A 24122-nucleotide genomic window follows, 5' to 3' on the forward strand; every position below is an offset into this window, starting at 1 on the left:
CACCAGAAAATGCAGGGACTTACCAGGGAATTCAGTCCCGGGACCATGCCGGGTCACTCCGGGATTGGCGCCTTTCACTCCAGCCTAGTTTCCCGGGTCATCCCAGGAAGTTAGGCTGGTGTGAAAGGGGCCAACCCAGGAGTGACCCGGCATGATCCCGGGACTGAATTCCCTGGTAAGTCCCTGCATTTTCTGGTGTGAAGTGTCTGTAGAATGACTCCACATTACACAAACAGGGACGCTACTCCAGCACAATACATTATCCAGTAAGCTGTAGATGGGATTTCTGAGTATGTAGTAATCAGAATAACATTATACCTTATAATAACCACAAGTTTAGCATATTACAACAATATGTGATAACACGCAATGTGCATTAGATAATGGGGACACACCTGGCCGTTCCCCTAATGCCTTTTGGTTTTGTTGACCCAAAGTCCGGTTCCCACAACAAAGGCAGCACCTAGGTACGGCCTTGACGATATATAAAACTGGGTTGAACCCACCCAGAGGATGGAGCAACAAAGTCGTCAAGTAAATTGTTCTGACTCTTCGCGACTACCCCCCCCCCCCCCCTGCTGCTTATATTACGGTAATATATATATATATTTATTTCTATCACTTTTATGCACTTTATATCATCCAATGCTGTAAACTCCGAGAGATTATTATAAAGCGTTACGGTAACATGAGCATCGTGACACCAATATTTCATTATTTACTTTTTCTGTCATATATTTGTTAAACAAACAATGACACAGAACCGTTATCACATGAAGACTCACCAGACCTCACATGAAGACTCACCAGACCTCACATGAAGACTCACCAGACCTCACATGAAGACTCACCAGACCTCACATGAAGACTCACCAGACCTCACATGAAGACTCACCAGACCTCACATGAAGATTCACCAGACCTCACATGAAGACTCACCAGACCTCACATGAAGACTCACCAGACCTCACATGAAGACTCACCAGACCTTCAGAGCAAATGAATACAATTATGTGAATTCTAATATAAGACACTGCCCTGGAGACAGCACGTAGATGGGTGCTTTCTATTAGTTTTGGTAAGTTATTTGTGATCCCGCTTTATGGTCCTTTCTCCCGGTCTCCCGGGAATATGTTAGATCCTCCCAGCATGCGCAAGTCACAAAGTGCAGGGGCTGCCGGCCGCGGTTCTGTGGGACGTGGTCATAGCCCTGGAAGTGGCCACAGTGGCAGCACAGCATGGGGTGGCCATGGGAGTGGCACGTGCAGCAGAGGGAGCGGTACAAGCAGCAGCGCCGCAGATAAGATGGTAAGCAAGGGCGTAACTACCATAGGTGCAGGGGGTGCAGCTGCTATGTGGCCCAGAGCTGAGAGGGGCCCACTTTGCCTGTCAAAGTATCATGTGCTATATACTTTTTTCAGCATTAGTTGATGAATAGGGGCCCTTACAAACTTTTGCTATGGGGCCCACATGTATCTAGTTACGCCACTGGTAAGGTAGCGGCTGGCTGCTTCGTGCTTCCCTCCTGCTTCTCTCCCTCTGCTCCCCGCTGTTTTCTTTAATAGGGTCCTTCCTTGAAAGATGTAGTGCTACGGTACTCTCTCAAAATGTAATTTGGATATCTCCGACCATGGTCCCGACCCATTTATCTGCCGTAAATTGGGCGGGGCCATGGGTGGAGCTATCCAAATTACATTTGAGATCTCCCACGCCCCCTGTTTACTGTAACTAGCTGCCATCTCCCCGGTCTCCTGCAAAGGGGAGCTGACAAGTCGGCAACTATGACTATCAACCTCACCAATAGTCAGGAAAGGGCATTTATAGTTATGAACCAACATCCATGAGGCCTGATTTATATTAAGAATGCCTGACTACTACCAATGGTGCCTTGCATAGACATTTCTATAATGGGAGCATGACCGCACACGAATCACTCTGGAAATGGCCGCCGTGGCTGCTTCCAATTGATGTGCGCATACACACTGGGGATGTCTCCGGGAACAAGGTGCTATAGCTGAGGGGGACTGCACCGGAGGCTGCACACCAGCCTCCTCCTCTCTTAATACACCCCTGGTGCTTTACTACTAATCATGGTCGGTGCCTGACATATTCATCAGACCTGACCAATATTGAGGCGTAGCTAAACTTCATGAGGTCTGACTATTAATTATTACTGGTAACGTTATTCAAAATGTCTGACATATTCCTGAGGCCTGACCAATATTGAGGGCTATCCGTGATGTAATGGTTCCCAGTAAAATAAAAAAGCTACATTATCCTGAATATTATTTGTCCACAAAATGGCTTCCTCCATTCTAATATAGATGCAGGTCCAAAGTGTTTAACTTTAAATTATCAATGCAGGAACAAGAGGTAATTGCTGCACTGGCAAAGGTGACCGGCAGATGCTATCCCCAAATGTATGCTTGCTGGGGTGGGGGACATACTTGCCTACTTTTGAAAACTAGTTTCAGGGAGATTATAGTTGGTAATAGAATTTTACACAGCGCCCCATTTAGGGGGTGTGTCATGCTCCACCAAAAGGGCGTGTCTAGTTGCATGTATGTAGAGATTGTACAAAGAGATTGTGAATGTGGCACATAGAAGTGTGGGTGTGTACTGCTACATCTGAGAGGGATCTTTTAAAATGACGGTACTTGTTTCCTAGCACAGCGCCCACGATTTTTATCTTATGCCATCGTATATATCTGATCGCATGGCATGCGATGCGATCAGACCCGATTTTTAACTGTATAGCCACCCTGATGGGTGATTAATATGTTAAATGCACCCCCATTGTTAACGCCACCCCCACTATCAACGCCAACCCGAAGCTTGGCGAGCGGACGCGGATTACTTCACATGTATTCCGCATCCGCTCGCCACGCTTCGGGCTCGGTGGCTCGCTGCGCTCGCCACACTATAAAAAATCAACTCCACACCAACGTGGATAGTGGGGGTATGAAAAGGTCAGAGGATACATACAATGGCATGCGATGCAACGCAATATTAAAATTGTACAGTGCAGCTCTTAAAACCCTAAAATCGGGTCCCATCGCATACCTTTAGTACTGGTATGCGATGGCATACGACGGGCGCCGTGCTAGGAAACAAGTACCAAAATGACATATCCAAATGTAGATGAGCCCCAAAGCAGTTAGCAAGAGCTACTATACTTGGTAAAGTGCTGGGAAATGGTGCTGATGAAATGAGGGATATTGCTAGACTAATCAGGGAGAGAGGGAGATTGCTGCTATTTCAGGGAGTCTCCTGCAGTATGCAGGAGGGTAGGCAACTATGGTGGGGGATGAGGTATTAACTTCAAATTAAAGAAAAAAAAAGTTTAATGGGGGTGTAAAAAAAATTAAAATAAATAAACTCGTAGGTCACTGCTGAGGTTTGGGGTCAGGTTTGAGAGCCGCCAGCTGTACAGAGCATATGACTGTATAGAAAACTGGGTTCTAAGTCTTCACCACACAGATGGGAAAGAAAAGCCTTTAATTGTGTTGTGCCGGCTAAGAGCATGCTAATTACAGCGCGGACATTATATCGTGCAGGTCTACAGCATATGGCACGGAAGGAAGTATATAGAAACTAATATGGATCAAATTATTTGTAAAGCAAAAAATATATATATATTTCGGTTCAGAAAAAAGTTTTGATGACAAAGCTGAAACCATAATTGCAACTACGGGTTCAACATCAAAAGTCATGAAGTGCTCTTAATTCACCCTAGAAGCTATCGCACACCCACACTCACGGATGTAAAAAAACGAGGACACAGCAGTGTAGATTTTATATATATATATATATATATATATATATATATATATATATATATATATATATATATATATATATATATATCGTTATACTGACATTATAGCCACACTCTCAGGGCATCAGCTATGGGAAATCAGCCAGGATGCATATTATTTGCCTTGGACTGTAATTTTTGTTTTTAGGTGGCCTGTGAGAAAATTTCACATGCAGATAATATACGATACATTTTATAGCGAGGTTGATGGTTTGTAATAGGATGAAAGAAGAATCAGTTTATTTGTAGCCATTTCCAGTAGCCGAGCAAAACTGATCCGTATCGACGCATCCAGGGAAAAACTCTAGGACCAAAAGTCAATTTAAACTTAAAATTTTAAACAAACAATACATTGTGCAATTCTAAATTATCGATTTTGGATAAGTTCTAGAAATAATATATTATAATACTACTACTACTACTACTAATAATAATATCTACACAATTACAATTTTCTTCATAAATATCAATGAAAAATAGCTGTAAAATTCCATAAATAAACTTAAATAACTGCACTGTAAAATTGCCCTTGGGAATTACATAATTTTCACTTGGAAATTTGAATTGATCAAACTTTGCCACAACCAATATGGCTCCTCTAACAACTCATTTACATACGTCATATCCTAAAGTCCGCGGGAATTATCTTCCGCAGAAATAGTAACTTTCCTAAGGTTCCGCTTAGTTCCTTCTCATATCTATGGAGGCTGAGAGCAGCGGGACGGGTCCGGTCTGGGTGTCCGAAGCCCTGCGGGCACTCGGTGCCGCACTGGAGGGCTCCCGTGCGCCCCCTACCTCCTGGTTTAAAGAGAGCAGCCAGAAGAATCTGAGGAGCAGAGATTTCTTGGCACCTAGAGGAGCGCTGCAGAAAAGCTTCCCGGGTGGAGAGGTGCATGTCATGGGGGCTGATTTTAATGATGGTGCATGCTGCTACTAGGGGTAACACTGGGGGGGGGGGGGGGGTCCTAGTAATGCAGCAGCTTGTGGCAATGACTGATGCACTTGTGGAACTACAAGTCCCAGCATACCTATGGCAGACCAAGGCCTGCTGGGACTTCTAGTTCCACAGATGCTGGAAAGCCACAGATTGTCAGGCTTGGCTGAGTAGTAGCTGCCTATTCCCCTCCGGGCTCCGGTCTGAAGTAATCCCAGATGTGTGGTACCCCTATATATGAGGTAGTATGAGTACGTTGTTGTAATGGTGGGCAGAACATGCTGGGGGTTATAGTACACCACACCATACGAGCAATGGGTCACCTGCCTGTTTGAATGAGAGCGTAAATCATGGGTGGCTAGACTCTTGGGTCGGTGATCTACTTTAATATCTGAAAAGCTATCGTGATCTACCCGCGCGGAACATTAGCGTGCGCTGCAGATGTGTGCCGCAAAAAGGGGGTGTGGTGCAACAAAATGGGGGCGTAGCATTGTCACACAGAGCGTATGGACTGTCTCAGCTGAAATAACACATTGGCCCCCATAGTAATAAACACATTGTCCCACACAGGAAAAAGAACTTCCCCCACAAAAAATAAAATAAAATCTATATTAAATTAGCCCCCCCCCCCCACCCCTCTCCTTTCTCCATAAAGGCCGAGCTGTCAGACTTGAGCCATCATTTTTTTTTATACCATTGTAATAGTGTGCACACACGGTTAGATTTGGCTTCCGATGTTCCTGATATAGGGAACATCGGAAGCCAAATCGCATGCTATTTTAGGGCTGCCGATGCGCGCTCCCGTGTGAGCGCATATCAGCAGCCAGATAGAGAGGGCAGATCTGCACTATACTGTTTAAATTGTGCCCCTCTGGCATGCCGTGAGATGCGAGTCCCGATGCGATCTGATCGCGTCAGGACTCGCATCTCACGGTACACACCATAAGTTGAACAGCACCCTCTGCGTGGTTGGAGGCTGTGGTTGGTGACATGGTCCTGCCGACGGTTGCACAGTCTCCCACCGCAGCCGGCCCTGCTCCGCGTCACCGCTCATCACAGCTCTTCGGAAGCAGCACAGTGGGAATGGAGGCGTGTGACCTCCCCTGCCTGACACCTATTGGCTATTGGTGTCACAGTGACATCCGCATCTTCAGCTATGGTTGGACTCATGTCCGCGGTCGACCACCTCTGGTGTAAATGAATGAAATCTGCTGGCTTTGGAATGATTTCAGTATTCATGTCAATGATTTATATTAGTCAGATCATATTTTAGGAATATAGTACTGTAACATACCCTCTTCAGCGGGACTGGTCATAGCATGCCACGTACTGTACCATTCCCGTAGCGCTAATGACATCACTGAAACGTGACGCAGTGTTTTGTCATATGCTGTAGTACTATTGTAGTTGTGTTACCAACTCAATTGTGTATTTTTTTTTTTTTTTTATTATCCTGTGCAGGTGCCTGATGAACTTCTGCAAAAACTGATGTCCATAAATGTCCGGGGGGTCCCCCCTATCAGGAGGTGCCAGCAGTCTGAGGCCGGGCTCGTCGTGCAGCTAGACAGGCTGGCTGTTTTCCGTCAGGTCCTCAGAGACTTTTCTCCATATCTGAGGCCGCCTCCCTGTGCGACAGGCAGTGCGCAGAACGTTATTCTCCTAAATTGTGCTCCTCTGCACGCCTGTGACAGCCTGGACACCTTTATACTCAGCCACCTGCGGGCCGTGCTGATTGCAGATCATCTGGCTGAGGTGCTCAGATCGAGAGGGTCTGTAACTTCCTCCATTACTAGTGAGCGGGCGGTGGGGGTCAAATTTTCGCACCCACAGTTAGGGGGCAATGACCCGTGCAGTAAACACGAAAACCCCATTATTGCGTCAACAAATGAATATGTTATGTTTAGGTTTTAAATGTTTTATTTGGAGATAGTTTGGTATTTCAGTTCAGACTAGCGGCCCCCTAAAGTGGATCTGGTCCTCTGAATGTTATTTAATGTGTGTTTTTGTCTTACTGTAAAACTAACATTCCTATTTGTTTACATGGTGCATTCTCTGACCCAGAGAACTACTTTATAATGTTGTTCTATATCTTCATTGTAATTTTATGCAGTTTTCCCCTGTAAGCTGATTTCTCTCTGTAACCCTAGAGATGAGGTACATCTGGTTCCGGCAGGGCACAGTGAGGAGGTGGCAACATTCTTATACCAACTGGGGGTCTCCTGGCCTCGTACTGAAGAACCAGACATTCTAGAGAAGACTATTTCAGGTTATGAAGACTACCTGAAGGGGAACGTTCTCACCAGCACGGACCCAGGACAACCAGGAGAGGAGGGTCCCCAACGTGCCCTCTTCAGCGTCCCACTGAAATCTTATGCAGAGGACCAAATCTTGTGTCTGCAGGGGTATGACCCGAATCTGGACACCTTCCAAGGTAAGCCGTGAATTGCACCGCTGAGGATCCCCTGTTAGGCGGAATCCAACAATAGAAATGACAGAAATAAAGGTTCAGAGGGCGCTATGAAGTAAAAAGTATTTAATAACAAATTGTGTATACAACTTTCAATAAAATCACAAGGTACAGTAATAGGGAATCCTTTCAGGATATTGACAGTGGTGATCATCAAGTTGGTGTAGGAAGCCCGACGCGTTTCGTCAATAGCATGACTTCATCAGGGGCAGAAATAAATCAGTTTGATTGAGAGATTTGCACCAATTTGCTGTCGGACGTGTAGATCATCAAAACAGATCATCAAAAAAGATAAGATGGTCCAGTGAGAACAATCTATTTATATGAAGGAAAATATCTGTTAATTATATGGAGAGTGTGTGCACTGCTGGATTTTATATATATAAAAAGCTGGTGTGACAATGGTGCATCCAGTCAGGGATCTTATATCTCTTGCTCCTGCGGCAATGATGCTGCATGGTTCTAGTAATGTGGTTGCTGCAATAATAAGTTCCACTGATCACTGTATACTATTGTAAAGCCAGCACGGACCCTTTATACAAATACCTTTGTTCATTTTGCTTTGATAGTTGCAGTGTCTTCTCGTTGTCTACAGGTGTCGCTGTTGCTTGGTTTAGAGCCTGGGTTGCAGACTTTTTATACCACCAGTGACACCTGCTGTCTAAATGAAGGTACTACATTCAGTCAAAGCAAACGCTTACATGCGGCCTAATTGTGTTTTGAAGGATGCATTTATAAATTATATAGCACAAATCTATTCCATTGCACAGTGAGATCCGCAGCGACGGGGACCGGGCAGGGGCATTCTGCAGCAGGGCTCTCACCAGCGAAGTCCTTTGTCATCCTGCAGATGATGACTGAGGATATCGCTGACGGTGTTGTCAGTGGTGGATCGGAAGATCTCCAGTGCCAGACACACCTATGGGGCCACATGAGGGTGACGAACTGGTGATGTGGGTGTGTGAGGGGGTAGAGGGTGGCACGCTGGTGCTGGTGATGTGGGTGTTTGGGGGTAGAGGGTGGCATGCTGGTGATATGGGTGTGTGAGGGGGTAGAGGTTGGCACGCTGGTGCTGGTGATGTGGGTGTTTGGGGGTAGAGGGTGGCATGCTGGTGATATGGGTGTGTGAGGGGGTAGAGGGTGGCACGCTGGTGCTGGTGATGTGGGTGTTTGGGGGTAGAGGGTGGCATGCTGGTGATATGGGTGTGTGAGGGGGTAGAGGGTGGCACGCTGGTGCTGGTGATGTGGGTGTTTGGGGGTAGAGGGTGGCATGCTGGTGATATGGGTGTGTGAGGGGGTAGAGGGTGGCACGCTGGTGCTGGGGATGTGGGTGTTTGGGGGTAGAGGGTGGCATGCTGGTGCTGGTGATGTGGGTGTGTGAGGGGGTTGGCACTTTATGTGATCTCCTTCTTTGTCCAGTGTATACGGAGATCTGGCCCACGTAGCGAGACTACAGAGATCTGTCCAAAAGCGAGTGGTAAGTAATATAATGTAATATAGCAACAAAAAAGGCCAACAGAATTATAGCATGTATTAAAAGGGCATGGAAACTAGGGACTCAAAAGTAATTATGCCTCTTTACAAAGCATTGGTTAGACCGCACCTCGAATACGGAGTACAATTCTGGGCCCCACACTATAAAAAGGACATCATAGAATTAGAAAAAATCCAAAGAAGAGCAACAAAGCTTATTAGGGGAATGGAGAATTTAAGCTACGAGGAGAGATTAAGCAAGCTGGGAATATTTACTCTAGAGAAGAAACGATTAAGGGGGGACATGCTCAACATGTACAAATATATCAGGGGCCAATATAAGGAACTGTCACACACCCTTTTTTCTACTAGAAAGGGATCTAGGACGCGAGGGCACGAGTTTAGATTAGAAGAAAAAGGATTTTGTTCATGTAGAAGAAAACATTTCTTTACAGTCAGAGCAGACAAACTTTGAACTCTCTTCCTGGAGAAGTGGTGTCGGCAGCCACTATAAATACATGTAAAATAAGGTTGAAAAAACATTTATTGGTTAAAAACATCCACGGGTAGGAATAAGTAACATAATCTGTCTTTAAAATATCATAACATACCATACAACAAGGGATTAGCTACTATAAACATAGGTTGAACTAGATGGACGCAAGTCTTTATTCAGCCTCACCTACTATGTAACTATGTAAGTACAACGCATGTGTATTACCCTCTGGGGGTATAGCGGGTGCAGGATGTGTGGTGCATGCTGGGACGTGTCAGTTCTGCACCCGGAACTGACCCCACTATGGGCCTTATTCAGACCTGATTGCACGGCCGCAAATTTGCAGTGGACTTATTCAGCGGCTGTGATAAATACAGGTATATCCGGCCTAAGCTGGTGTCACAGGACAGGGACTAGACCCACGAATGGCACTGAAGCATCCTCGAGTGCCATCTTGTGGCACTGCCAGGGCCTGAATACCCCTTGTATATTATACACTGCACACAGGCTTCCCATGGTTCGGCCCCAGACCTCCCGGTCCATGTTGGTGCAGCCAGTAAATGTATGGGAGCACAGAACATCAGGCCCCCGTACAGTTCTCCGCTATCTGTCTCTGTGTTTTGTTTCCCACCCTGAGCAGAAGACAGCGGCGCCCTGCATTGTGCTACATGTTGTCAGCTGTGTGGAGGAGTTTCACCAGCAGAAGCTGAACCTTCTCTGGAGATTGCTGGAGCCTGGAGCCCCGACCACTCAGGTACTAGGTACAGGCCGATATCTAGCTGAACAGGGGGGACCTCGATCAGAGTGAGGAGCCAATTCACCACTGCTTAAGCCACATGGCGACACAAGAGGCAGAAGAGCGATGGCAGAGTGAGCCCCATGCTGTGATGCTCCGTAACACGTTTTATACACAAATTTCAATATACTGCCATATCCAGGATCTGAACCCATAGCTTGTTTCATTCCAGTCATACACCCTACTCATTGACCTAATTGATCTTTCATAAAAATGATGGGATTTCTAATTCGATGAAGCTACATGTACAAGGTATAAAATAATAATTGTATTTAACATTGCCATTGATCAGATCTATGTAGTGTGCAGCAATATCCATTAACTTACAGTCACGCACTACATAGATCTGATCAGCTGCAATGAGGATTTATGCCACAGGTGATGGGTTTAAATCCTGGGTATGTCAGCATTTTGAAATGTATTAAAGGACAGTGTGACTGAATAACAAAAAGCTCGCGAGTTAAGTACATTAATGTTGTATAGGTATTAGTAATGGAAGGGGTGAGGGAAGGAGACAGGGGCGGTCAGGAGATGTTGGGCCTCAAAGAGGAGGGAAGCAATACGGGACGGCAATGTAAATGAAACCTCTCGAGCTCTCCCATCTTCATGTGTGTCCCGGGAGTCGGGCTGGCTGTTTGCAGACTGTGCAGTGGTTGAAGTAGGCATTTACACTTATATTAGGTCATGCACAAATAGATACCCACCCCCGTTGTAGCTCCTCCCACCTCTGCCACCACCATCCACCTATGCTCCCTGGGAGAGGGGGGCCCTTACAATTTTGTCAGCCTTGGGCCCCACATTTTCTGATGGCAGCCCTGCTGCTGAGATCCAATCAGACAATGGGCATGTTCTGGGTGTGTCAGTGTGAGCAGAGGAGGCGGCTTGTGGCTAAAACTGATGTATTCTCTCATTATGTTGCAGAAGCTTTTGATCTGCGGACCGGTGAAAGTTCTCCATTTCCCATCACCCATCAGTGGCCCTCAGTATTATCAGTAAGTGGGTTCCAGAGCCAAATATACATCGCTTGGGAACAGAACTATAATACGGGAGGAACGTAGCTTTTTTTCAGTTCCATTTAATCCTGTTAATAATCAGAATAATAACTACTATTATTTATGGATCTCTTTTTTTTTTTTATATATATATATTCTTTTAATATTTCTGTATTTGAGATTATATAGTAACTCACCCTGGGTCTGATGCGGGAAGCTCATTTCTGGGTGATGGTACACGATGGTCATATTCAGTTAGAATAAACTCCGCAGGTATATAATTCCATACGACCACTGTGTACGATCCCCCATCTGTTATCAGTAATGAGCTTCCTGCATCAGACCCAGTGTGAGTGATGTCACAGCAACTTAAGTGACTGCTCTCCAACCAGTATCAGATGTGGGACGGTGCTTCGGCTGGATCTCCTGGAGCAGGGAGAGAATACATTGAGCGCTAAGGCTCGATGTTGAATCAGGGCGTTGCTGTACTTTATCTGCTGATTATCTGTCAAATCAATACATTTGTGTTCTTCTCTTCTGCAGTCTCCGAAAATCTCAGATGCGAGAAGTCTCAGTCATGAAGTACGGCGCGAGCGTACAAGGTAACGTATAGTATGTCTCTCCGCAGAGTTTATGTAGTGTATAAGGAACCTCTCATTCAGTTACACAGCACAGGGCAGGACATGTGGTGGCCCCCGTATGCCCCTGGACCTCCCTCCCCGCACCGTCATGGCGAATGTTCTCGAGTTGTTGCCATTGTACACGTAGCCTTCCATTGGCTATTCCTGCTCTCAGTGTTCCCCCAACTGGAACTGCCCTGCACATCGCTTAATGTTACCCGTTACCTTGTTACTTTCACAGTCGGCCATTTTGTCAGCTGACCCAATATTCATTCTGGTTGAGTCTTTCCTTTCACTGTAACAGCGGCTGCTTGTTTACTTGTTCTCTGCCAGGTGACAGCTGGGATGAAATCATCACCTCTATAACATCCGCCGCAGTCAGGTTCGAGCTAATGGCGACCCCCCATCGCACCCAGGTAACATCCAGTTCTTGAGATTATTGCTCGGAGACGCCAGTTCAGCCATGTTTACAGAAGTCTCCGATCTCTTGTTTAGGAACCATGTGTTTTGTGTGTTCTGTAACCTGCAGCATCCAATCACATGTTGCCTTTCATGTTCTAAACCAGGGATGGGGAACCTCCCCCCCCCCCCCCCCCCCCCCCCGTTCTAAACCATGCTAAGATAAAAAATAGCCAGCATCCTCTGACTGGTTGCTATTGGCTACCGCACTTTGCATTGTACAAAATGAAATGACATGGTATATTTGGATGGTCAGTAGAGAACGGACCTTTCACGTTTATTAAAAAAAGAGGAAATATAAAAGTCTAATAATGGGGTTTTTGTTTGTGTTTTGCATTCAGGTAACTGTGGACGTAGAGGACACAAACATAACCACAAAAGGAACAAAGAGTGGGGCGTTTGTGATGTATAACTGCGCTCGCCTGTCCACCATGTTTGATAGCTATGACAGCGCTGTCCGCCAAGGTACAAAGCCCTGCCAGTCAAGTGCGTTGCTGGGTAACAGTGATTGAGTATGGTCAGGTGACCAGCATTCTTCTTATTTCAGGCTTGTATCCCGCGTTCCCGTCAGCTGAAGAGATCGACTATTCCAGCCTGAGTGAGGAGGTGAGAACATTCGGCTTTCCCAGGCCCCTCCCCTTATGTGGGACTCAACCAATCCACACACTGCATTTCTGCAAAGCCCAACCTGTCAATCACTCAGTGTCTGCTGCATTAAATCGCTGATCGCTCTACACACGATGACAGGCCATCTATTCGGGATTGCACAGAACCAGCTCACGTCTTCTATTTTACCACACAGGGAGAATGGCTTCTTCTCTTCAATTATATTATGATGTTCCCAGAGGTCCTCAGCCAGTCGGCGCAGATTTCCCTAACGGCCCCAGGGATCCGGGTGACCGCTAACACAGAGGCGGTGAGTAGTCGCTGGGGCTGGTGGTAGGCAGGAAAGTTCTATAGAGAATGGGTGGGAGCCTGTATGCTGCTGATGGCTGGCAGGACAGCGGTGCCCGCTACCAGCTTTGGTATAAAACAAAATGGTTGCTGGGGGGGTGTTGGAATAGGAACTCAGCGTCTCTGTTATTTCTGCTATATTCCTAATTCTGATGTAGGTCGGACAGGGGAACCTGGAGCAGGTAACTGTACAGTTGGTCTAGTAGTTCCTATTACTACGACCATACTGTCAACACTGCGCTTATAATATACAGTAGGTGCATGAATGTCTGATCACTGCTCAACGCAAATACCTGGATGTATTCTGACAGTGTCAGGCGGGGAGGTAGGAGGGCTGTGACAGTGTCAGGCGGGGAGGTAGAAGGGCTGTGACAGTGTCCGGCGGGGAGGTAGGAGGGCTGTGACAGTGTCAGACAGGGAGGTAGGAGGGCTGTGACAGTGTCAGGCAGGGAGGTAGGAGGGTTGTGACCGTGTCAGGCAGGGAGGTAGGAGGGCTGTGACAGTGTCAGGCAGGGAGGTAGGAGGGCTGTGACAGTGTCGGGCAGGGAGGTAGGAGGGCTGTGACAGTGTCAGGCAGGGAGGTAGGAGGGGTATGACCATATCAGGCAGGGAGGTAGGAGGGCTGTGACAGTATCAGGCAGGGAGGTAGGAGGGCTGTGACAGTGTCAGGCAGGGAGGTAGGAGGGCTGTGACAGTGTCAGGCAGGGAGGTAGGAGGGGTATGACCATATCAGGCAGGGAGGTAGGAGGGCTGTGACAGTGTCAGGCAGGGAGGTAGGAGAGCTGTGACAGTGTCAGGCGGGGAGGTAGGAGGGCTGTGACAGTGTCAGGCGGGGAGGTAGGAGGGCTGTGACAGTGTCAGGCAGGGAGGTAGGAGGGCTGTGACAGTGTCAGGCAGGGAGGTAGGAGGGCTGTGACAGTGTCAGGCAGGGAGGTAGGAGGGCTGTGACAGTGTCAGGCAGGGAGGTAGGAGGGCTGTGATAGTGTCAGGCAGGGAGGTAGGAGGGCTGTGACAGTGTCAGGCAGGGAGGTAGGAGGGCTGTGACAGTGTCAGACAGGGAGGTAGGAGGGCTGTGACAGTGTCAGACAGGGAGGTAGGAGGGCCGTGAAAGTGTCGGGCAGGGAGGTAGGAGGGCTGTGACAGTGTCAGGCAGGGAGGTAGGAGGGCTGTGACAGTGTCTGTGACAGGGCTGTGACAGTGTCAGGCAGGGAGGTAGGAGGGCTGTGACAGTGTCAGGCAGGGAGGTAGGAGGGCTGTGACAGTGTCAGGCAGGGAGGTAGGAGGGGTATGACCATATCAGGCAGGGAGGTAGGAGGGCTGTGACAGTGTCAGGCGGGTAGGTAGGAGGGCTGTGACAGTGTCAGGCGGGTAGGTAGGAGGGCTGTGACAGTGTCGGGCAGGGAGGTAGGAGGGCTGTGACAGTGTCGGGCAGGGAGTTAGGAGGGCTGTGACAGTGTCGGGCAGGGAGGTAGGAGGGCTGTGACAGTGTCAGGCGGGGAGGTAGGAGGGCTGTGACCGTGTCAGGCGGGGAGGTAGGAGGGCTGTGACAGTGTCAGGCAGAGAGGTAGGAGGGCTGTGACAGTGTCGGGCAGGGAGGTAGGAGGGCTGTGACAGTGTCAGGCAGGGAGGTAGGAGGGCTGTGACAGTGTCTGGCAGGGAGGTAGGAGGGCTGTGACAGTGTCGGGCAGGGAGGTAGGAGGGCTGTGACCATGTCGGGCAGGGAGGTAGGAGGGCTGTGACAGTGTCGGGCAGGGAGGTAGGAGGGCTGTGACAGTGTCGGGCAGGGAGGCAGGAGGGCTGTGACATTGTCAGGCAGGGAGGTAGGAGGGCTGTGACAGTGTCAGGCAGGGAGGTAGGAGGGCTGTGACAGTGTCAGGCAGGGAGGTAGGAGGGCTGTGACAGTGTCAGACAGGGAGGTAGGAGGGCTGTGACAGTGTCAGACAGGGAGGTAGGAGGGCCGTGAAAGTGTCGGGCAGGGAGGTAGGAGGGCTGTGACAGTGTCAGGCAGGGAGGTAGGAGGGCTGTGACAGTGTCTGTGACAGGGCTGTGACAGTGTCAGGCAGGGAGGTAGGAGGGCTGTGACAGTGTCAGGCAGGGAGGTAGGAGGGCTGTGACAGTGTCAGGCAGGGAGGTAGGAGGGGTATGACCATATCAGGCAGGGAGGTAGGAGGGCTGTGACAGTGTCAGGCGGGTAGGTAGGAGGGCTGTGACAGTGTCAGGCGGGTAGGTAGGAGGGCTGTGACAGTGTCGGGCAGGGAGGTAGGAGGGCTGTGACAGTGTCGGGCAGGGAGTTAGGAGGGCTGTGACAGTGTCGGGCAGGGAGGTAGGAGGGCTGTGACAGTGTCAGGCGGGGAGGTAGGAGGGCTGTGACCGTGTCAGGCGGGGAGGTAGGAGGGCTGTGACAGTGTCAGGCAGAGAGGTAGGAGGGCTGTGACAGTGTCGGGCAGGGAGGTAGGAGGGCTGTGACAGTGTCAGGCAGGGAGGTAGGAGGGCTGTGACAGTGTCTGGCAGGGAGGTAGGAGGGCTGTGACAGTGTCGGGCAGGGAGGTAGGAGGGCTGTGACCATGTCGGGCAGGGAGGTAGGAGGGCTGTGACAGTGTCGGGCAGGGAGGTAGGAGGGCTGTGACAGTGTCGGGCAGGGAGGCAGGAGGGCTGTGACATTGTCAGGCAGGGAGGTAGGAGGGCTGTGACAGTGTCGGGCAGGGAGGTAGGAGGGCTGTGACCGTGTCGGGCAGGGAGGTAGGAGGGCTGTGACCGTGTCGGGCAGGGAGGTAGGAGGGCTGTGACAGTGTCGGGCAGGGAGGTAGGAGGGCTGTGACAGTGTCGGGCAGGGAGGTAGGAGGGCTGTGACAGTGTCGGGCAGGGAGGTAGGAGGGCTGTGACAGTGTCGGGCAGGGAGGTAGGAGGGCTGTGACCGTGTCGGGCAGGGAGGTAGGAGGGCTGTGACAGTGTCGGGCAGGGAGGTAGGAGGGCTGTGACAGTGTCGGGCAGGGAGGTAGGAGGGCTGTGACAGTGTCGGGCAGGGAGGTAGGAGGGCTGTGACAGTGTCGGGCAGGGAGGTAGGAGGGCTGTGACAGTGTCGGGCAGGGAGGTAGGAGGGCTGTGACAGTGTCAGGCGGGGAGGTAGGAGGGCTGTGACAGTATCAGGCGGGGAGGTAGGAGGGCTGTAACAGTGTCAGGCAGGGAGGTAGGAGGGCTGTGACCATGTCGGGCAGGGAGGTAGGAGGGCTGTGACCGTGTCGGGCAGGGAGGTAGGAGGGCTGTGACAGTGTCAGGCAGGGAGGTAGGAGGGCTGTGACAGTGTCAGGCAGGGAGGTAGGAGGGGTATGACCATATCAGGCAGGGAGGTAGGAGGGCTGTGACAGTGTCAGGCAGGGAGGTAGGAGGGCTGTGACATTGTCAGGCAGGGAGGTAGGAGGGCTGTGACAGTGTCAGGCGGGGAGGTAGGAGGGCTGTGACAGTGTCAGGTGGGGAGGTAGGAGGGCTGTGATAGTGTCAGGCAGGGAGGTAGGAGGGCTGTGACAGTGTCAGGCAGGGAGGTAGGAGGGCTGTGACAGTGTCGGGCAGGGAGGTAGGAGGGCTGTGACCGTGTCAGGCAGGGAGGTAGGAGGGCTGTGACAGTGTCAGGCAGAGAGGTAGGAGGGCTGTGACAGTGTCGGGCAGGGAGGTAGGAGGGCTGTGACAGTGTCGGGCAGGGAGGTAGGAGGGCTGTGACAGTGTCGGGCAGGGAGGTAGGAGGGCTGTGACAGTGTCGGGCAGGGAGGCAGGAGGGCTGTGACAGTGTCAGGCAGGGAGGTAGGAGGGCTGTGACAGTGTCGGGCAGGGAGGTAGGAGGGCTGTGACCGTGTCGGGCAGGGAGGTAGGAGGGCTGTGACAGTGTCGGGCAGGGAGGTAGGAGGGCTGTGACAGTGTCAGGCAGGGAGGTAGGAGGGCTGTGACAGTGTCTGGCAGGGAGGTAGGAGGGCTGTGACAGTGTCAGACAGGGAGGTAGGAGGGCCGTGAAAGTGTCGGGCAGGGAGGTAGGAGGGCTGTGACAGTGTCAGGCAGGGAGGTAGGAGGGCTGTGACAGTGTCTGTGACAGGGCTGTGACAGTGTCAGGCAGGGAGGTAGGAGGGCTGTGACAGTGTCAGGCAGGGAGGTAGGAGGGCTGTGACAGTGTCAGGCAGGGAGGTAGGAGGGGTATGACCATATCAGGCAGGGAGGTAGGAGGGCTGTGACAGTGTCAGGCAGGGAGGTAGGAGGGCTGTGACAGTGTCAGGCGGGGAGGTAGGAGGGCTGTGACAGTGTCAGGCAGGGAGGTAGGAGGGCTGTGACAGTGTCAGGCAGGGAGGTAGGAGGGCTGTGACAGTGTCAGGCAGGGAGGTAGGAGGGCTGTGATAGTGTCAGGCAGGGAGATAGGAGGGCTGTGACAGTGTCAGGCAGGGAGGTAGGAGGGGTATGACCATATCAGGCAGGGAGGTAGGAGGGCTGTGACAGTGTCAGGCAGGGAGGTAGGAGGGCTGTGTCAGGCAGGGAGGTAGGAGGGCTGTGACAGTGTCAGGCAGGGAGGTAGGAGGGGTATGACCATATCAGGCAGGGAGGTAGGAGGGCTGTGACAGTGTCAGGCAGGGAGGTAGGAGGGCTGTGACAGTGTCAGGCGGGGAGGTAGGAGGGCTGTGACAGTGTCAGGCAGGGAGGTAGGAGGGCTGTGACAGTGTCAGGCAGGGAGGTAGGAGGGCTGTGACAGTGTCAGGCAGGGAGGTAGGAGGGCTGTGATAGTGTCAGGCAGGGAGATAGGAGGGCTGTGACAGTGTCAGGCAGGGAGGTAGGAGGGCTGTGACAGTGTCAGGCACGGAGGTAGGAGGGCTGTGACCGTGTCAGACAGGGAGGTAGGAGGGCTGTGACCGTGTCAGACAGGGAGGTAGGAGGGCTGTGACAGTGTCAGGCGGGGAGGTAGGAGGGCTGTGACAGTGTCAGGCGGGTAGGTAGGAGGGCTGTGACAGTGTCAGGCGGGTAGGTAGGAGGGCTGTGACAGTGTCGGGCAGGGAGGTAGGAGGGCTGTGACAGTGTCGGGCAGGGAGTTAGGAGGGCTGTGACAGTGTCGGGCAGGGAGGTAGGAGGGCTGTGACAGTGTCAGGCGGGGAGGTAGGAGGGCTGTGACCGTGTCAGGCGGGGAGGTAGGAGGGCTGTGACAGTGTCAGGCAGAGAGGTAGGAGGGCTGTGACAGTGTCGGGCAGGGAGGTAGGAGGGCTGTGACAGTGTCAGGCAGGGAGGTAGGAGGGCTGTGACAGTGTCTGGCAGGGAGGTAGGAGGGCTGTGACAGTGTCGGGCAGGGAGGTAGGAGGGCTGTGACAGTGTCAGGCAGGGAGGTAGGAGGGCTGTGACAGTGTCGGGCAGGGAGGTAGGAGGGCTGTGACCGTGTCGGGCAGGGAGGTAGGAGGGCTGTGACAGTGTCGGGCAGGGAGGTAGGAGGGCTGTGACAGTGTCGGGCAGGGAGGCAGGAGGGCTGTGACATTGTCAGGCAGGGAGGTAGGAGGGCTGTGACAGTGTCGGGCAGGGAGGTAGGAGGGCTGTGACCGTGTCGGGCAGGGAGGTAGGAGGGCTGTGACCGTGTCGGGCAGGGAGGTAGGAGGGCTGTGACAGTGTCGGGCAGGGAGGTAGGAGGGCTGTGACAGTGTCGGGCAGGGAGGTAGGAGGGCTGTGACAGTGTCGGGCAGGGAGGTAGGAGGGCTGTGACAGTGTCGGGCAGGGAGGTAGGAGGGCTGTGACCGTGTCGGGCAGGGAGGTAGGAGGGCTGTGACAGTGTCGGGCAGGGAGGTAGGAGGGCTGTGACAGTGTCGGGCAGGGAGGTAGGAGGGCTGTGACAGTGTCGGGCAGGGAGGTAGGAGGGCTGTGACAGTGTCGGGCAGGGAGGTAGGAGGGCTGTGACAGTGTCGGGCAGGGAGGTAGGAGGGCTGTGACAGTGTCAGGCGGGGAGGTAGGAGGGCTGTGACAGTATCAGGCGGGGAGGTAGGAGAGCTGTAACAGTGTCAGGCAGGGAGGTAGGAGGGCTGTGACCATGTCGGGCAGGGAGGTAGGAGGGCTGTGACCGTGTCGGGCAGGGAGGTAGGAGGGCTGTGACAGTGTCAGGCAGGGAGGTAGGAGGGCTGTGACAGTGTCAGGCAGGGAGGTAGGAGGGGTATGACCATATCAGGCAGGGAGGTAGGAGGGCTGTGACAGTGTCAGGCAGGGAGGTAGGAGGGCTGTGACATTGTCAGGCAGGGAGGTAGGAGGGCTGTGACAGTGTCAGGCGGGGAGGTAGGAGGGCTGTGACAGTGTCAGGTGGGGAGGTAGGAGGGCTGTGATAGTGTCAGGCAGGGAGGTAGGAGGGCTGTGACAGTGTCAGGCAGGGAGGTAGGAGGGCTGTGACAGTGTCGGGCAGGGAGGTAGGAGGGCTGTGACCGTGTCAGGCAGGGAGGTAGGAGGGCTGTGACAGTGTCAGGCAGAGAGGTAGGAGGGCTGTGACAGTGTCGGGCAGGGAGGTAGGAGGGCTGTGACAGTGTCGGGCAGGGAGGTAGGAGGGCTGTGACAGTGTCGGGCAGGGAGGTAGGAGGGCTGTGACAGTGTCGGGCAGGGAGGCAGGAGGGCTGTGACAGTGTCAGGCAGGGAGGTAGGAGGGCTGTGACAGTGTCGGGCAGGGAGGTAGGAGGGCTGTGACCGTGTCGGGCAGGGAGGTAGGAGGGCTGTGACAGTGTCGGGCAGGGAGGTAGGAGGGCTGTGACAGTGTCAGGCAGGGAGGTAGGAGGGCTGTGACAGTGTCAGGCAGGGAGGTAGGAGGGCTGTGACATTGTCAGGCAGGGAGGTAGGAGGGCTGTGACAGTGTCAGGCAGGGAGGTAGGAGGGCTGTGACAGTGTCAGGCGGGGAGGTAGGAGGGCTGTGATAGTGTCAGGCAGGGAGGTAGGAGGGCTGTGACAGTGTCAGGCAGGGAGGTAGGAGGGCTGTGACAGTGTCGGGCAGGGAGGTAGGAGGGCTGTGACAGTGTCGGGCAGGGAGGTAGGAGGGCTGTGACAGTGTCGGGCAGGGAGGTAGGAGGGCTGTGACAGTGTCGGGCAGGGAGGTAGGAGGGCTGTGACAGTGTCAGGCAGGGAGGTAGGAGGGCTGTGACAGTGTCAGGCGGGGAGGTAGGAGGGCTGTGACAGTGTCAGGCAGGGAGGTAGGAGGGGTATGACCATATCAGGCAGGGAGGTAGGAGGGCTGTGATAGTGTCAGGCAGGGAGGTAGGAGGGCTGTGACAGTGTCAGGCAGGGAGGTAGGAGGGCTGTGATAGTGTCAGGCAGGGAGGTAGGAGGGCTGTGATAGTGTCAGGCAGGGAGGTAGGAGGGCTGTGACAGTGTCAGGCAGGGAGGTAGAAGGGCTGTGACCATATCAGGCAGGGAGGTAGAAGGGCTGTGACCATATCAGGCAGGGAGGTAGGAGGGCTGTGACAGTGTCAGGCAGGGAGGTAGGAGGGCTGTGACAGTGTCAGGCAGGGAGGTAGGAGGGCAATGGCAGTGCTTGCAGTCCGCTGCCCTCCGTCCTACAACCCGCTGTTAGACGCCAGACGAGATTGGTGACCTACTTCCATCAGTGTATTGTCAGTCCGGGGCAGCTGCGTCTGTCACCCGCGGCTGCGGTCACCAGGTGCCTGGCGTCTGCTAATGACCTCAGTGTTGTGGAGTCGCGTCTCTCACCTGCGGCTCAATCAGTGTCTGAGGTCCTATAGCGGTGTCCTGTGTGAGTCCGTCAGTATACCTGGTAGCTTATATTGGCAGTGGATAATAGTATTTGAAGCCGGCAGCACGTCTCTTGGTTTCCAGGGGTACCGGGAAAACTAACGCGTTTGAAAGCGCGGAGGATAAGCTCATTATAAATCCATGGGCCTATTTATTTTAAACTATTATTGCTTGTTAATAATGTTATATATAAATTCATCTGATTTATTTATTCTACTGATAAATATTCATTTGGCGTTTTATGATAGGTGGCCACCGATAATTTATTGGAAATCATTATTATTTTTTATTAAAAGGTTATGAATTAAAAGGTAATTGTGTCCAGCAGTGATCAGACATTCATGGTAGGAGGGCTGTGACAGTGTCGGGCAGGGAGTTAGGAGGGCTGTGACAGTGTCGGGCAGGGAGGTAGGAGGGCTGTGACAGTGTCAGGCGGGGAGGTAGGAGGGCTGTGACCGTGTCAGGCAGGGAGGTAGGAGGGCTGTGACAGTGTCAGGCAGAGAGGTAGGAGGGCTGTGACAGTGTCAGGCGGGGAGGTAGGAGGGCTGTGACCGTGTCGAGCAGGGAGGTAGGAGGGCTGTGACAGTGTCAGGCAGAGAGGTAGGAGGGCTGTGATAGTGTCGGGCAGGGAGGTAGGAGGGCTGTGACAGTGTCAGGCAGGGAGGTAGGAGGGCTGTGACAGTGTCGGGCAGGGAGGTAGGAGGGCTGTGACAGTGTCAGGCAGGGAGGTAGGAGGGCTGTGACAGTGTCAGGCGGGGAGGTAGGAGGGCTGTGACAGTGTCAGGCGGGGAGGTAGGAGGGCTGTGACCGTGTCAGGCAGGGAGGTAGGAGGGCTGTGACAGTGTCAGGCAGAGAGGTAGGAGGGCTGTGACAGTGTCAGGCAGGGAGGTAGGAGGGCTGTGACCGTGTCAGGCAGGGAGGTAGGAGGGCTGTGACAGTGTCAGGCAGAGAGGTAGGAGGGCTGTGACAGTGTCAGGCGGGGAGGTAGGAGGGCTGTGACCGTGTCGAGCAGGGAGGTAGGAGGGCTGTGACAGTGTCAGGCAGGGAGGTAGGAGGGCTGTGACAGTGTCGGGCAGGGAGGTAGGAGCGCTGTGACAGTGTCGGGCAGGGAGGTAGGAGGGCTGTGATAGTGTCAGGCAGGGAGGTAGGAGGGCTGTGATAGTGTCAGGCAGGGAGGTAGGAGGGCTGTGACAGTGTCAGGCAGGGAGGTAGAAGGGCTGTGACCATATCAGGCAGGGAGGTAGAAGGGCTGTGACCATATCAGGCAGGGAGGTAGGAGGGCTGTGACAGTGTCAGGCAGGGAGGTAGGAGGGCTGTGACAGTGTCAGGCAGGGAGGTAGGAGGGCAATGACAGTGCTTGCAGTCCGCTGCCCTCCGTCCTACAACCCGCTGCTAGACGCCAGACGAGATTGGTGACCTACTTCCATCAGTGTATTGTCAGTCCGGGGCAGCTGCGTCTGTCACCCGCAGCTGCGGTCACCAGGTGCCTGGCGTCTGCTAATGACCTCAGTGTTGTGGAGTCGCGTCTCTCACCTGCGGCTCAATCAGTGTCTGAGGTCCTATAGCGGTGTCCTGTGTGAGTCCGTCAGTATACCTGGTAGCTTATATTGGCAGTGGATAATAGTATTTGAAGCCGGCAGCACGTCTCTTGGTTTCCAGGGGTACCGGGAAAACTAACGCGTTTGAAAGCGCGGAGGATAAGCTCATTATAAATCCATGGGCCTATTTATTTTAAACTATTATTGCTTGTTAATAATGTTATATATAAATTCATCTGATTTATTTATTCTACTGATAAATATTCATTTGGCGTTTTATGATAGGTGGCCACCGATAATTTATTGGAAATCATTATTATTTTTTATTAAAAGGTTATGAATTAAAAGGTAATTGTGTCCAGCAGTGATCAGACATTCATGGTAGGAGGGCTGTGACAGTGTCAGGCAGGGAGGTAGGAGGGCTGTGACAGTGTCGGGCAGGGAGGTAGGAGGGCTGTGACAGTGTCGGGCAGGGAGTTAGGAGGGCTGTGACAGTGTCGGGCAGGGAGGTAGGAGGGCTGTGACAGTGTCAGGCGGGGAGGTAGGAGGGCTGTGACCGTGTCAGGCAGGGAGGTAGGAGGGCTGTGACAGTGTCAGGCAGAGAGGTAGGAGGGCTGTGACAGTGTCAGGCAGGGAGGTAGGAGGGCTGTGACCGTGTCAGGCAGGGAGGTAGGAGGGCTGTGACAGTGTCAGGCAGAGAGGTAGGAGGGCTGTGACAGTGTCAGGCGGGGAGGTAGGAGGGCTGTGACCGTGTCGAGCAGGGAGGTAGGAGGGCTGTGACAGTGTCAGGCAGAGAGGTAGGAGGGCTGTGATAGTGTCGGGCAGGGAGGTAGGAGGGCTGTGACAGTGTCAGGCAGGGAGGTAGGAGGGCTGTGACAGTGTCGGGCAGGGAGGTAGGAGCGCTGTGACAGTGTCGGGCAGGGAGGTAGGAGGGCTGTGACAGTGTCAGGCAGGGAGGTAGGAGGGCTGTGACAGTGTCGGGCAGGGAGGTAGGAGGGCTGTGACCGTGTCGGGCAGGGAGGTAGGAGGGCTGTGACAGTGTCGGGCAGGGAGGTAGGAGGGCTGTGACAGTGTCGGGCAGGGAGGTAGGAGGGCTGTGACAGTGTCGGGCAGGGAGGTAGGAGGGCTGTGACAGTGTCGGGCAGGGAGGTAGGAGGGCTGTGACAGTGTCAGGCAGGGAGGTAGGAGGGCTGTGACAGTGTCAGGCGGGGAGGTAGGAGGGCTGTGACAGTGTCAGGCAGGGAGGTAGGAGGGGTATGACCATATCAGGCAGGGAGGTAGGAGGGCTGTGATAGTGTCAGGCAGGGAGGTAGGAGGGCTGTGACAGTGTCAGGCAGGGAGGTAGGAGGGCTCTGATAGTGTCAGGCAGGGAGGTAGGAGGGCTGTGATAGTGTCAGGCAGGGAGGTAGGAGGGCTGTGACAGTGTCAGGCAGGGAGGTAGAAGGGCTGTGACCATATCAGGCAGGGAGGTAGAAGGGCTGTGACCATATCAGGCAGGGAGGTAGGAGGGCTGTGACAGTGTCAGGCAGGGAGGTAGGAGGGCTGTGACAGTGTCAGGCAGGGAGGTAGGAGGGCTCTGATAGTGTCAGGCAGGGAGGTAGGAGGGCTGTGATAGTGTCAGGCAGGGAGGTAGGAGGGCTGTGACAGTGTCAGGCAGGGAGGTAGAAGGGCTGTGACCATATCAGGTAGGGAGGTAGAAGGGCTGTGACCATATCAGGCAGGGAGGTAGGAGGGCTGTGACAGTGTCAGGCAGGGAGGTAGGAGGGCTGTGACAGTGTCAGGCAGGGAGGTAGGAGGGCAATGACAGTGCTTGCAGTCCGCTGCCCTCCGTCCTACAACCCGCTG

At 52.9% G+C, this 24122-nt stretch overlaps 1 protein-coding gene across 1 annotated transcript in view; it reads left to right on the forward strand.

Moving 5' to 3' along the window:
- Positions 1-4482: 4482 nt before the first annotated feature.
- The window catches only part of DALRD3 (DALR anticodon binding domain containing 3), a 28754-nt gene continuing 9114 nt past the window's right edge, over positions 4483-24122 (forward strand). The window contains exons 1-11 of the mRNA XM_083155577.1: positions 4483-4706; positions 6213-6520; positions 6899-7182; positions 8649-8695; positions 9828-9941; positions 10905-10975; positions 11519-11577; positions 11929-12011; positions 12396-12519; positions 12602-12660; positions 12857-12970. Coding sequence (XP_083011703.1) covers positions 4518-4706; positions 6213-6520; positions 6899-7182; positions 8649-8695; positions 9828-9941; positions 10905-10975; positions 11519-11577; positions 11929-12011; positions 12396-12519; positions 12602-12660; positions 12857-12970 — 1452 coding nt within the window. The 5' untranslated portion in view covers positions 4483-4517. The remainder of the gene's footprint in view (positions 4707-6212; positions 6521-6898; positions 7183-8648; positions 8696-9827; positions 9942-10904; positions 10976-11518; positions 11578-11928; positions 12012-12395; positions 12520-12601; positions 12661-12856; positions 12971-24122) is intronic.

The sequence above is a fragment of the Crinia signifera genome, chromosome 8, assembly GCF_055691185.1.
Source record: "Crinia signifera chromosome 8, ASM5569118v1, whole genome shotgun sequence".
Taxonomy (NCBI): domain Eukaryota; kingdom Metazoa; phylum Chordata; class Amphibia; order Anura; family Myobatrachidae; genus Crinia; species Crinia signifera.